We start from the raw sequence: 13,411 nt of genomic DNA on the forward strand, positions 1-13,411 counted from the left end.
GGGTCGCAAAGCCCCAACTGCCCAGACGTCCCGGTGGCTGAGGGAGACAGGAGAAGCCACCATTTCATCCAGGCCCCAGGTGGGAGCTGCAGTCCTTCTCTAGGTCTCTGTTCTGACACTAGAATCCTTCTCTCTCTATTTAGCTGTTCTGGGCTCACACCCTTTACCACGAAGCTGTCTAATATGGTAGCCAGGTGTGCAGAAAACCTCGGCTATCACTTCCTGTCATAGCGACCATTAGAAGACCACCCCAGGTCAGAGACAGGTGACCTTACAGAGAGATCAGAGCTGCCCCAGGAGGCCACGGGGGCTCAGGCGCAGATTTGGATAGAGGAAGCTATGTTAGTGGACACTCACCTTTCCAGAGTGGCTCTGTGTTTTCTTCACTCATATCCCGCTTAGATCACAACCCCATTTCTGGAGCGGGGAAACTGAGACAAGTTCCAACTTCTGAACTTGCCATCCAAAAAGCGACTCCTAACTTTGCCCCACTCGGCTCCCTCCCTGCAGCCTGGACTCCACGCCCAGCTACACGAATGCCCAGCACCACTGCGCCTGCCCAGTGCTCTTAAAGGGCCCACACCCCGTCCCGCCCCCAACGTTGCTGGAGAAGGTGGGGTCCGGCCAGTGCGGTAGGTGAGAGCAAGGGACTAAAGGTTTTCTGTTTAAATTGCCACCATCACCAGCTCTCCAGCAAGTGGCAGGGGAAGGGGAAGAGGCAGGAAAACTGAACTTGGTATCCCAGTGACTCCACGTGTGACCCTCGGTGACTTGTGTGCCTCTCTGAGCCTCAATTTCCAGATGTGTTGAAGGAAGTGGCGAAACCTGGAGGAGTGAGGTGGCCTCAGGTGATGTGTGGTCAGCATGATAGGGCAGATTTGTCCTGTAAGAGGACCCCTCTGAGTGCTGTGGGATGTAGTTGTCTGAGGGTCAGACAGAACTGGTTCCATCCTGAGGCTGTGTGCAGGTGTGTGTGGCCTCAGGCAAGTGATCACTCCTGAGTCACCTATTTCCCAACTGTAAAGTGAGGCTCTGACGGGGAGCTGTGGCTCACGCCTGTAATCCCAGCACTTTGGGAAGCAAAGGCTGGAGGATCACTTGAGCCCAGGAGTTCAAGACCAGGTTGGGCAATATCATGAGACCCCCATCTGTACAAACAATTTGAAGATTAGCTGGGTGTAGTGGTGTGTGCCTGTAGTCCCAGCTACTCAGGAGGCTGAGGTGGGAGGATCACTTGAGCCCAGGAGGTCGAGGCTGCAGTAAGCCATGATCGAACCACTGCACTACAGTCTGGGCAACAGAACAAGACCTTGTCTCATAAAATAAAAAAAAAATGAGGCTACTATTTTAATGTATGTACCATGTGAGGATTAACTTAGGAGATGGGTGGTCAAATCCCCTGGGTAGCACAGAGCTGTTAGGTAAAAGGCGTACAACAAAGTTACATGGAGTATTCCCGTCCTCGCCTAGTGCAGCTGACTTCCAAGTCACCTTGGAAAGTGGGTTTTCCAGTCAAAAGAGTTTGAGAAACAGATGCCTATCCCGGCTCTTGGAGATACACAAATCGTATTAACATATTAAAGACACTAACAAATCTTGCAGGCAAGATTCCCTTTTAGCTTTTTTGCAGTGGCACAATCTCGGCTCACTGTAACCTCCACCTCCCAGGTTCAAGCAGTTCTCCTGCCTCAGCCTCTCGAGTAGCTGGGATTACAGGCATGTGCCACTATGCCTGGCTAATTTTTGTATTTTTAGTAGAGATGGGTTTTGCCATGTTGACCAGGCTGGTCTCAAACGCCTGACCTCAAGTGATCTGCCTGCCTTGGCCTCCCAAAGTGGTGGGATTACAGGCCTGAGCCACCGCACCCGGCCCCCTTTTAGCTTTAACCCAGCATTTCCCTAACTTTTTTGACCGCCTAAGTTTTTGTTTCCATCTGTTTGCTTGGACTTCAGGAAATACTGAGTCCTGCCTCTTACTGCAATTGGGGAAAATGGGTAAGTCCTTTCTCCTCTCTGGACCTCAGTTTCCCCAATTACACCACAAGGACTCATAATGAGTATGTGGCAGAGCAAGGACTGGAACCCAACCCTGACCTGGAGTCGCTGGGTCTCGTTTCTAGTACACCCTAATTGGTCCTGTCCATCGTATTGAGTTAGGCACAAAAGAAGGGTGAGGCCCTCAGGGAAGAGAAGGAAGCCACATTTGAGAAGTAGGGATGAGTACTCTTATTTTGCAAGAGAGGAAACTGAAGTTCAGAGAGGGGAGGCAACTTGCCTGAGGGCACACAGCAATTTGGTCCTGAACTCTCCAGAGGCAGTCAAGACCACCTTCTTTCCTTCTTGGGGTGAGGGTACGAGGGTGGGGATGGGATATTTCCTGTCTCAAAACCTCAGGGCACACCCAATAGGGCGCTCACAGGTCTTCCTGACCACGTCCCCAGGTTCCAAGCTTCCTTCTGAACCCCTCTGAGGAGGCCCCTGAGTGTGACGACAGCGGCCCCTGGTGACCAATCTCCAGGACCTCAGCAGCCCCACCCTGTGCAGGCCAAGGGCAGATCTGTGGGATCCAGGGAGCGTACCCCAAAACTAAGGGGTACCAATAGCAACGGGGACTCTCTAATGTCACTAAGAATCTTGAGGTGCTAAGAAGACCCTAAGCTGAGAACTGCGGACCTGGGGTTAAGTCCCTGCTCCAAACCCCAACCTCTCCTGCTCTTACCTGTTAGAAGCCATTACAGCCTGCTGCTATGGAGAAATGGAATGTGGGCCTGCTTTTTGGAAAGGCCAAAAACACTAAGTAGTTTAAAAAAAAAATCCTGCCACCCCCTAGAAAGGTTGAACTCCACCACATCCAGGCTGTGTCCTTAGCTATGGGCGTTTACTTGATTGGGCCTCACTTTCTTCATCTGTAAAATGGGGATACAAATTTGTACTGGTATCTGCATGATTTGGGCCAAATAACAGAAAATCCCCCTGACTCAGCTGGTTCAAATGAGAAAGAACATTTATTATCTGGAATAATAAGAAGCCTTAAGGCAGGGTGGCTCCACGGTTGGTTAATGCAGCAGCTCAATGGCGTCATCAGGGACCAATGTCCTTTTCATCTTTCTGTTCTGTCAAGGCCCCTCAGGGGCACAAAGTGGCTGCTGCAGTTCCAGGCATCACATCCAGATGCAATAGTGACCAGCAACAGAGAGGCTAGTCTTTCCCTAGATTTCTCTTACTTTCCCAGAAACTTTTCCCAGAATTCCCCCTCCCCCAGCAGACCTCCCCACTTGTCTCATGGGGCAAACCTGGGTCACATGACTATTCCCATACCAATACCTGGCAAGGGAAGGAGAGTCATGGTGACTGGCTTAGGCGTTGTAAGGAAGAGGAGGCATGATTTCTAGGATGGTACAAACACTGGTTCACGAGCTCGCGCACACGGTTCCTGAGATTATGAATGCCAAACACTGAGCACGGCATCTAACACATGGCAGGTGCCTTATCCATATTGCTTCCCCCTTTCTCTGATTCCCTGTAAGAAGACAAGACTCCCAGCCTGGCCTCCCCTGAGCCAGCCTTCCACCCCTCAATCATGGGGTTTCTGTTTCCACCACTCAGTGCCTCTCCCATCCTGATCTCCGGCCCATCACTGCCCTCCCTCTTGTTTCTATCTCAAAAGCTTGGGATGAAAAAAGATCACTCCATTGTCCCCAGTGACACTGGATTCCTAAAGAATAAAAGGAGGTGCTAGATTATTATATAAATGCTTTCACCAGGGAGCCAAAAATTAATAACAGCATGAACAGAGGCCTGGAGTATTTAACTGCTCCATCCAGACAACTGAAATGATCCAAGTACACCGTTATCTGGGTGAGGTGCAGGAACTGACTGCCGACTACGACATTATCACATTCGGAAATGTCAGAAGCGTGCATTTTGTGGGGAGATGAACAGTGTGGCTGAATATGGCTTTTGATTAAAACAAAATTCCCAGCATTCATGTAAAACAATAATAACAGCTAATAATAACAGGGCATGTAATAATGAACCATTCATAGGCATAAGAGGTAATTGTTCAATTAAGATCCCAGAGTTTCAGAGACTGTCTTTTCTGATGGGGTCCCTTTGTTTTTGCCTCCAGTAGCACTAATTCTTTCCTAGTAGTGCTTTAAATTTGGGAAGAAAAAAGCCCTCCTGTCAAATATGACATACAAATGCCTTATCATTATTAAATACACATACATGCGCACAATAAGAAGTCCTTGCTGGAATAAAGTTAGGGGTATGAGGCTCTCAGTGAATGCTGACAGGCTTGAGAGCTCCGTGACAGTGACAAGCAACAGCCAGGGCCTTCACTGCAGAAGTGGTCTGGCCTCGTTACCTCTCACTGCCCAGGGACCAGAGTGCTTCCTCTCCAGCACGCGTTCTGAGGACAGAATGCCTGGGTTCAGGTCCCAGTTCCACCGCTTAGCAGCCAGGTGCCCTGGGCAAGAGCCTTCACCTCTCTGAACCTGTTTCCTCATCTATAATACGGAATACAGTAGACATTTAGTTTTTTTGGCCTGCCTGTGTTCTATTTACTCTCTCTTCTAGTGTCTGTATCCATTAGCTATTGCTGCCTGCACTTACAACACACACACACACACACACACACACACACACACACACACAATAAAAACCTCATGGTATCCAAAAACATTCATTTCTCATGCCGCCGCGGGGTTCCTCTGATCTCAGCTAGGTTGCCTGGGTGTCTCTTATTCTATTCCTGAGGGCTGGCCCTGGCATGTCTGCTAACATCCCATTGGTCAAGACAAGTCACGCGGTCAAGCCCAGGTGTGGGAAATTATGCTTTGCCCGCGGTGGGAGGACATCACAAAGTTAGACTGCAAAGGGCACAGATAAAGGGAGGAGTGGGGACTTGGGGCCGCTGACGCCATCTAGCACAGGTTTCAACATTCTAACTTAGCTCAGGGCACTGCCGTCCCCCACTTTCAGCCCCCTGGGTCTGGGAGAAGCTAACAACCCCTAGCTCTGGAGATAACCCCTAGCTCTGGAGATCGCCAAAGAACTCAAGTCTGACCAATCAGAGAGCACTCTGCTTCCCAAGCCACAGTGATTGGTTCAGGAGTGGACACATGACCCAAGTTGGTCCAGTGAGAGTCAGGGACCTGGGACTTTGCTGGGATGATTGGAACAAGAAGCTCTTTTCGCTAAGATTGTTAAGTTGGTAGGATGTCAGTTTGCAGCTTCCAGGGGTTAACACCTTGGGAGAGCCTAAGAAGAAAGCTGTCATAAAGGAAGACAGAGCTGAGAGACAGGCACATAATAGAGAGACTGAGTCCTGATTACTTCATTCAAGCCCCTGAATCCAGCCATACCTGAAGCCAAACATGCCTAGTCTTTTTCAGTAATATGAGCCAATGTGTGCTCAGACTTGCTGTCACAAGTCTGTGCCCCCCAAACTATGACTAATATGGGGCCAAGGGTGGGGAGGATAATTAAGAGTGTCAACTGTATAGAATCCCCGTGAGACTTCAATGAGGTGCTATATATAGAAGAAGTAAGATCAAGCCTGGGACACTCGAAGGGTTCAGTGAATGCGGGTGAATTGTTATCATTTGTTCGAAGTATTCACCTTCAAAAAGACAGAAGAGACCTCCTGCAGAACGGAGCAATTGGGGTGGGGAAGATGGTAAGAGTTCATGGCAAAGGAAGGTTAGCTTGGCATCTTTGGAGTCAGATGACATCTGGATTCAAATCCACACTCATCAGGTAGCTGGGTGACCTTGAACAAGTCATTTCATCTCTGTGTCTTGTTCAAGAAGGGAAAAAACCCTCTTATTCTTTACCTTCCGGGATTACACAGAAGATGAAATGAGATCATGTGGGCAAAGGGCCTGGGGTTTTGGAACTACTGCCTCAGGTTCAAATCCCACTTCATCTACTTATCAGCTGTGTGACCTTTTGCAGTGTCCGCGCCTCCTCAGTCTTAGAGAGACTGAATGGCAGTGTCAGACACAGTAGGCACTCCACAACTGGTAGCTGCAATGATAACCTGAAGAGTGGCTACAGGAACCAAAGTGCTCAGTCTTGGAGAAGGGCACACAGGGCAGGGGAAGGGAGAAGGGCATCAGATACTAAACTAAGGATGCTGCTTTTTTACAGTCTTTAGAGACAATAAACCTCCTGTCACAGGAAGTATGCAAATAGAGAGGTGTAGGCTTGGTGGTGAAAAGGGATCAAGCTTGGATATAGGGTTGGGATAAATTAATAATTCCCAAATACCAGTCATTTCTAGAACATAGTCATCATTTTCTCCATGAACATTTATTCATTTAATATAGTTCCTTAAATCATCTAAGTATTCTTTTTTATAAGCTATATTATTATTAAATGATTTTATTGTAAACTACATTTGAGACCACTACTTTATCTAGAAAACTGTATCGTTTGCCATAAAGAGAAGGCTTTATTGTTCTAAAAATAAGATAAAGTTAAAATGTTTTTTATTTTATTATTTTTTTGAGACAGAGTCTCACTCTGTCACCCAGGCTGGAGGGCAGTGGCGCGATCTCGGCTCACTGCAACCTCCACCTCCTAGGTTCAAGTGATTCTCCTGCCTCAGCCTCTTGAGTACCTAGGATTACAGGTGCACACCACCGTACCCAGCTTTTTTTTTTTTTTTTTAGTTCCTGAGTCCTTATGGTCTTGAACTCCTGACCTCAGGTGATCCACCTGCCTTGGCCTCCCAAAGCGCTAGGATTACAGGCATGAGCCACCATGCCCAGCCACTAAAAATGTTTTTAAGTTCTTCCTAGATACCATTTCCTTCCAGAGGTTCTGAGCCTAAGGCTTCTCTCTATTTGAAAACAAAGATTAGTGAATGTTGGGAAGGCATTTAAATACAGAAGCACCATACTGAGACCTTGATACAGTCAGGGAATACAGAGAACTGAAAAGAGAATATAGGTTTTTTAAGTGTGATTCTATGTCCATTATATCACCTGAGAATATTCTGCCATACCACCAGTGCATGTCCCACACTTTGAGAACACTGGGAAAGGTCATCTTTAAGATTTTACTGGAACAAACAAAATCCCAATGACTTGTAGATTTTTAAGTTCTCCCAAACAGCTATTGAGTCATAGTCAATATCCAAATCATCAAATATTTAGAAAAATCACAGTTGGAAAAACTTACTACATGGCTAAAAGTGTACTCATAGGAAAATTCATAGCCAAAATTATTTCATTATAAAAAAGTAAAAATAATTAGCCGGGAGATAGTGGCACGTGCCTGTAATCCCAGCTACTCAGGAGGCTGAGGCAAGAGAATTGCTTGAGCTTGGGAAGTGGAGGTTGCAGTGAGCCAAGATCATGCCACTGCACTCCAGTCTGGGCAACAGAGTAAGACCCTGTCTCATAAAATAAAATAATGAAAATAAATTAATTAAACACTCACCTTAGAAGTTACTGAGTCTCTTTGAGTTGGGAGGGTGTTTTGATTTTGTTGGCAGGCCCATCCCATCTGCCCCTAGAGAAGTGACCTCTTCACAGACCCAGAATGAGCCACAGCCATTCTTGGTGACAATGTTGGGGTGAAGGGTGGACATTTTCAAAAAGGACTGTAGTAGATGCTGCTGGTTGCCTAGGCAATATCAATTCCCACATCCTCTTTCTCATAGAACCCAGACCTGGCTGGAGTCACTTCCTTCCTCCATATTGCTATCTCCTTCTTTAGGCCAATTGCTGTTTCCTGCCTGCTGATTGGCCAAAGCGTGGGACACATGACACAATTCTGGTCAACAATACAAGAGGAGAGGCCAGCTAGGACACTTCAGGGAAAAAGAGACAGAAAGAGCTGTCTTCGCTTCTACTGAATGAGGCTGAATCTGGATGTGATGTCTGGATCAAGGGCGCCATCTTGTGTCCTTGAGGAAAGCTGGCATGACAAAAAAGCCAGCACACCAGGCATGCGTTACCTTGCACAGCGCCTGACGCATGGTTGGAATCCATACTTAAATGCTGAAGGAATACATGAGGGACAGAACTGGGTCCTTAATGAATCACAGAGACCAGCCTTAATATCCTCCCTAACTTGGGACATCCTGCTATCTGACACAGTAAATATCCTTTTTTTTTTCTGCCAGTGGAAGTTTTCTGTTACTTGCTGTCCAAATCACATAAATACATGAACACTACAACCACAATTCTCCTCTTCCTTACTGATTTGGGTATCGATTATGATTCAACTGCTGCCTGGGGGAATTTTTTTTTTTTTTTTTTTTTTTTTTTTTTTTTTTGAGGCAGAGTCTCACTTATCACCCAGGCTGGAGTGCAGTGGTGCAATCTCAGCTCTCTGCAACCTCCACCACCATCCCCCCAACTACCGCCAATGGGGCTCAAGCAATTCTCTCACCTCAGCCTCCTGAGTAGCTGGAATTACAGGGGTGCCCCATCACACCCAGCTAATTTTCATATTTTTAGTGGAGACAGGGTTTCACCACGTTGGCCAGGCTGGTCTGGAACTCCTGACCTCAAGTGATCTGCCCACTTCAGACTCCCAAAGTGCTGGGATTACAGGTGTGAGCCACCATGCCCAGCCTGCCTAGGGGTTTTAAAGGGTCCCAGGAATCACTCAATCATCACAAAGCCTATGCCCATTTTATAGATAAGGAAACTGAGGCTTGGAGCATTTCTAATCTACCCACAAATACCTGGAAGAGTTCCTGAGGCAAGACTCAAATCAGTTCTCTTGAATCCAAATCCAGAGGTTTTTTTTTTTTTTTTTTTGAGACAGAGTTTTGCTCTTGTCACCCAGGCTGGGGTACAATGGTAAGATCTTGGCTCAATGCAACCTCTGCCTCCCAGGTTCAAGTGATTCTCCTGCCTCAGCCTCCCAAGTAACTGGGATTACAGGCAGGCAACCACCACACCTGGCTAATTTTTGTATTTTTAGTAGAGACGGGGTTTTGCCATATTGGCCAGGCTGGTCTCAAACTCCTGACCTCAGGTGATCTGCACTCCTCAGCCTCCCAAAATGCTGGGATTACAGGCATGACTCACTGCACCTGTCCCAAATCCAGAGCTTTGTAGGACATTCCCTGACATGCCAACGTCCCCCCCTCACTATCCCTGCTCGTTTCAAGAGCACCCGAGGCAAAATAGGCCCCCTCCTTGTCCCAAACAACCAGCTTTAAGGGAAGATCCAGGTGGCCATCTTGTCTTCTGACCAACCCAGGGAAAGAGCCCAACAGCAACAACTTAAGAGTGTTTTCACTTCAGTCAGAGTAGAGGAAAAGGAAAAGTGTTTCTCTCTCTGCCCCAGACCTTCTGCCCTTCTCGGAGTTGAGCCCCAGGGGCTCACTCACTTGGCTACTCCTTCCCAGAGCCTGGCCTAAGGGAAAGATGTTTGTCTGCAGCCTCCGAAGAGCTGAACTGCCACTCTTAGCTGGGGTTCCCTGTGGTTCTGGGGAGGTTCACCACGAAGCACCCTGTCACCCAGATATGGGGACTGGCTCAGGCACAGCCTTCGACACAACCCATCTAACCAGAATGGCTTTGGGGATGCCTGTTGAGAGCGCTGGCTGAGGACCCCGTCTGGGTGTGGGAACAGATAAAAAATCATGGAGCCCTGGGAAGAACTGGGCTACCTTGGACCACGAGGGGTACAATCTGCTCCTGGAGAGCAATGTAGAAGGAGGTCAGGGGTTGGAGCCCCCTGGCCAGACTTGGTGATAATCTGAGTCCTCCCTCCTGCTCATGGAGCTTGGTAGACTCATGTCCCTCCTGCCACTGACTCTCCCCTTCTGACAGATGAAGAGGTGGAGGCCCAGAGAGGTAAAGTGACTCAACCAACATTCCCTGAACCAAATAACCCATTGCCGATGCAAATCCAGGACTGCTCAACCCAAGCCCCGTGCTATTTTCCACTGCAGCTGCCGTTGGCCTTGGTCTCCTCCCAGAACCAAGCTCTTCTCGACTGAAGCTTCAGAAGGATGTGAGATCCCAGCCCCAGGTGGACCCGAAGCTGGGAGGCCATGGGAAACTCTAGCTGGCTGTGGCTTCCTTGGCTTTGGGGTGGGGGCAGCAGGGCGGGTGTTTGTGGGGTCCCTCCTCATGCCAGGAGGTCTGGAGCTGCCTCAGAACTTCATTGGTGTTGGGTGTGACCCCAGGCAGATGGCTGCCCTGGTAAGGTGATATGGTTTGGCTGTGTCCCCACCCAAATCTCTTGAACTATAGCTCCCATAATTCCCACGTGTTGTGGGAGTGACCTGGTGGGAGGTAACTGAATCATGGGGGCAGGTCCTTCACGTGCTGTTCTCATGATAGTGTCACAGGATCTGGTGGTTTTATAAGGGGAGTTTCCCTGCACAAGCTCTCTTCTCTCTTGCCTGCTGCCATGTAAGATGTGCCTTTCACCTTCTGCCATGATTGTGAGGCCTCCCCAGCCACATGGAACTATGAATCCATTAAACCTCTTTTTCTTTATAAATTACCCAGTCTCGAGTATGTCTTTATCAGCAGCGTGAGAACAGACTAATACAGAAGGGAAGAGGGTCAGCCTCACCTCTGGCTCATGGCTCACAGCTCCAGGTGGCATGCAATCCCGTGGACAGACACAGGCAGGCAGTCTTCAAGGAGGCACCATCCCACTCAGCCAGCAACACCATGACCCCCACCCACCCCAGCTCCACAAGCACTGCCAATATGCCTCTGCCACCATGGTCCTCACCACAGCAACCCGCGTGCACACCCAGTACCCCTGCTGACACTCCGGGCTCGCCCACTGCTACGCCTGCTCTGTGCTGCCTGGCAACCGTCCTCCCCACCTGCAGGACAGCCCTCCCTGCAGCACTCCCAGCATGACTGTTCCCTGATGAGCAGCAGAGCCCCCACACCTGCATCGTCAACCCCCAGCCAGCATTACTCTCCGCTGCCCAAATGTATTGTCTCCACGGGGATCATTACCCCCAGCCAGCACTACTGTCACCCCCACCAGCATCACTCTTGCCCTGCCAACTTGACTGTCCCTGACCAGCATTATTACCCCCACCAGCATCACCCTCCTCCCCTCCCTCCACCCCCACCTTCCCTACAGCCACCTCAGCCACCTCTCAGGCCACCATCACCATCACAACCACCCAGTCCAGCCCCCAACCACCAACACTCTAAATGCCTCCAGGTCAGTGCTTCTGCCCTCACTCTCACCCCTGCCCCTGGCTCCCCCCAGGCATTTCCTAGCTCTCCCATCTCCCTCACTGTAGTCTCATGCCTGTTACCATCCCTCCCACCCCCACCATCGTCCTGCCATCTCCACCATCAATGAAAAAACATTTATTGAGCACCAGCAAATCCCAGACACTCTACAGAACATACAGAAGGCACGGCCCCACGCCGAGGGCCACAGCCCCTTGCAAAGCTGCCACGCTGCCAAAACTGGTGGCACATACAGCTCAGGTGCGGGTTGAGGCTGGGGCTTGGCTGGGCAGTGCACTTGGAACGGGGTCCTGAGGCCTCTGCCAGGTTCCAGCTGGGGTGGGGGTCACGTCGCTTCCTGAGAGCAGAGCAAATAAATAATGGAGAGGCAGGGGCAGGGGCCTGAGCCCTGTGGTGGAGGGGCTCTGGCGTTGGCTTATGTGACTCCATAGGAGCAAGACAGGTGGCCAGGAGCCCCCACCCCAGGGTGGGGAGGCAGAGCCTGGGGACCAGAGGGTCCTGGGGCCTCCCTGGCACCTCCACTGGGCCCTCGCCTCTGGGGCCAAAGCAGGGTGTGGGGGCACACCCCAGAAGACACTGCTGAAATGTGGCTGGACTAGAAATGGATGGGCAGAGAAGCTGGGGCTGAGCTGCAGTCCCTAGAGCGGGGCGTCATCAGTCCTCCACTTGGGAGGGTAACCCTGCTGGTGACCGTCGCAGCGCGGGTTCCCCATGCTGTCCAGAGGCACCACCACCTCGTCCGGGTTCGAGTTCTTGTTCAGTTCCACCACGCGGGGTACCACCGAGGACCAGCGATCTGCACCGCGAGCACATCAGAGGGAGGGGTTGGGGGTTGGTGGAGAGACAGCGTGCATATATTGAGTGCCTACTGTGTACTGGGCACTCCACAGTGCTCTGAAGGGGTGGGGGGGTGTGTGTGACTGTGCTCATTTTACAGAGGTTGAAACTGGGGCTCAAGAGAGGTCAAGGTGCCTCCCCAAGAGAGAACGGAGGAACCAGGATTCAAGCTTGGAGCCGAATGCCCTGAGTGCCCGTGTCCTCTCCAGCTTCATCTCGCATGCTCATGGCTTACTGGACAAACAGGAAGGTTTTCTCCACACGGGGATGGCTGAGGAGCTCGTCCTCCCTCCCCAGGCCAGCTCATGTCAACAGTAGGGAGGGCCAGGATGAAACCATGTAGGTGAGGTACCCCAGGCACTCACGGGCAGCAGAGGAAACTTAGGGGCACACTCTCTCTTTCTGCAGACACAGACACTGAGTCCCGGAAAGGAGCAGGAGTGCTCAAAGCAAATTCGTGATGAGAAGGGACTGGGGCTCCCCTCTGCACCCACCCTTCCACTCACCCCTGCGGAGGCGGCCCACGGTGTGTGAGAAGCCATAATACTGGTAAGTCTCATTCTTGCCCGGGTCCTCGTTGATGATGCCCAAGTTCTGGTTCCAGTGAGACCAGTTCACCTCATCCACCCTGGTGGGGCCCAAGCAGAGGGTCATGGGGAGCCCCACAGAGATGTTCCCATGCCACCATCCCCAGCACACCCTCCTATTGTTTTTATTATGGTAACATTTACATAACAAAGCTGGGCGTGGTGGCTCATGCCTGCAATCCAGCACTTTGGGAAGCCAAGGTGGGTGGATCATTTGAGGTCAGGAGTTCAAGACCAGCCTGGCCAACATGGTGAAACCCCACCTCTACTAAAAATACAAAAAAAAAAAAAAAAAGATTAGCGGGGCATGGTGGCAGGTGCCTGTAGTCCCACCGACCCAGGAGGCTGAGGCAGGAGAATCGCTTGAACCTGGAAGGCGGTTGCAATGAGCCGAGATCACACCACTGCACTCCAACCTGGGGGACAGAGCGCGAGACTCCATCTCAAAAAAAAAAATTGGTGTGTGTGTGTGTGTGTGTGTGTGTGTGTGTGTGTACACACACACACACAAAATTGCCATCTTAATCATTTTTGAGTATACAATTCAGTGGCATTAAGCACATCCACATTGTGTGACCATCACTGCTGTCTATTTCCAAAACTCTTCCATTTCCCCAAGCAGAATTTTTTTTTATCCTTCTTTTGAGACAGGGTCTCACTCCGTTGCCCAGGCTGGGGTGCAGTGTCACGATCACAGCTCACTGCAAACTTGACCTCCCAGGCTCAAGTGATCCTCCCACTTCAGCCCCCCGAGTAGCTGGGATTACAGGCATATGC

At 50.2% G+C, this 13,411-nt stretch overlaps 1 protein-coding gene across 1 annotated transcript in view; it reads right to left on the minus strand.

Annotated features, from left to right (window-relative positions):
• Positions 1 to 11,305: 11,305 nt before the first annotated feature.
• TRPV4 (transient receptor potential cation channel subfamily V member 4) overlaps positions 11,306 to 13,411 on the minus strand; it is a 65,505-nt gene continuing 63,399 nt past the window's right edge. The window contains exons 14-15 of the mRNA XM_026454624.1: positions 12,554 to 12,675; positions 11,306 to 12,006 (exon numbers count right to left, since the gene is read on the minus strand). Of these exons, the coding sequence (XP_026310409.1) occupies positions 11,849 to 12,006; positions 12,554 to 12,675 (280 nt within the window). The 3' untranslated portion in view covers positions 11,306 to 11,848. The remainder of the gene's footprint in view (positions 12,007 to 12,553; positions 12,676 to 13,411) is intronic.

The sequence above is a fragment of the Piliocolobus tephrosceles genome, chromosome 10 (genome assembly GCF_002776525.5).
Source record: "Piliocolobus tephrosceles isolate RC106 chromosome 10, ASM277652v3, whole genome shotgun sequence".
NCBI lineage: Eukaryota > Metazoa > Chordata > Mammalia > Primates > Cercopithecidae > Piliocolobus > Piliocolobus tephrosceles.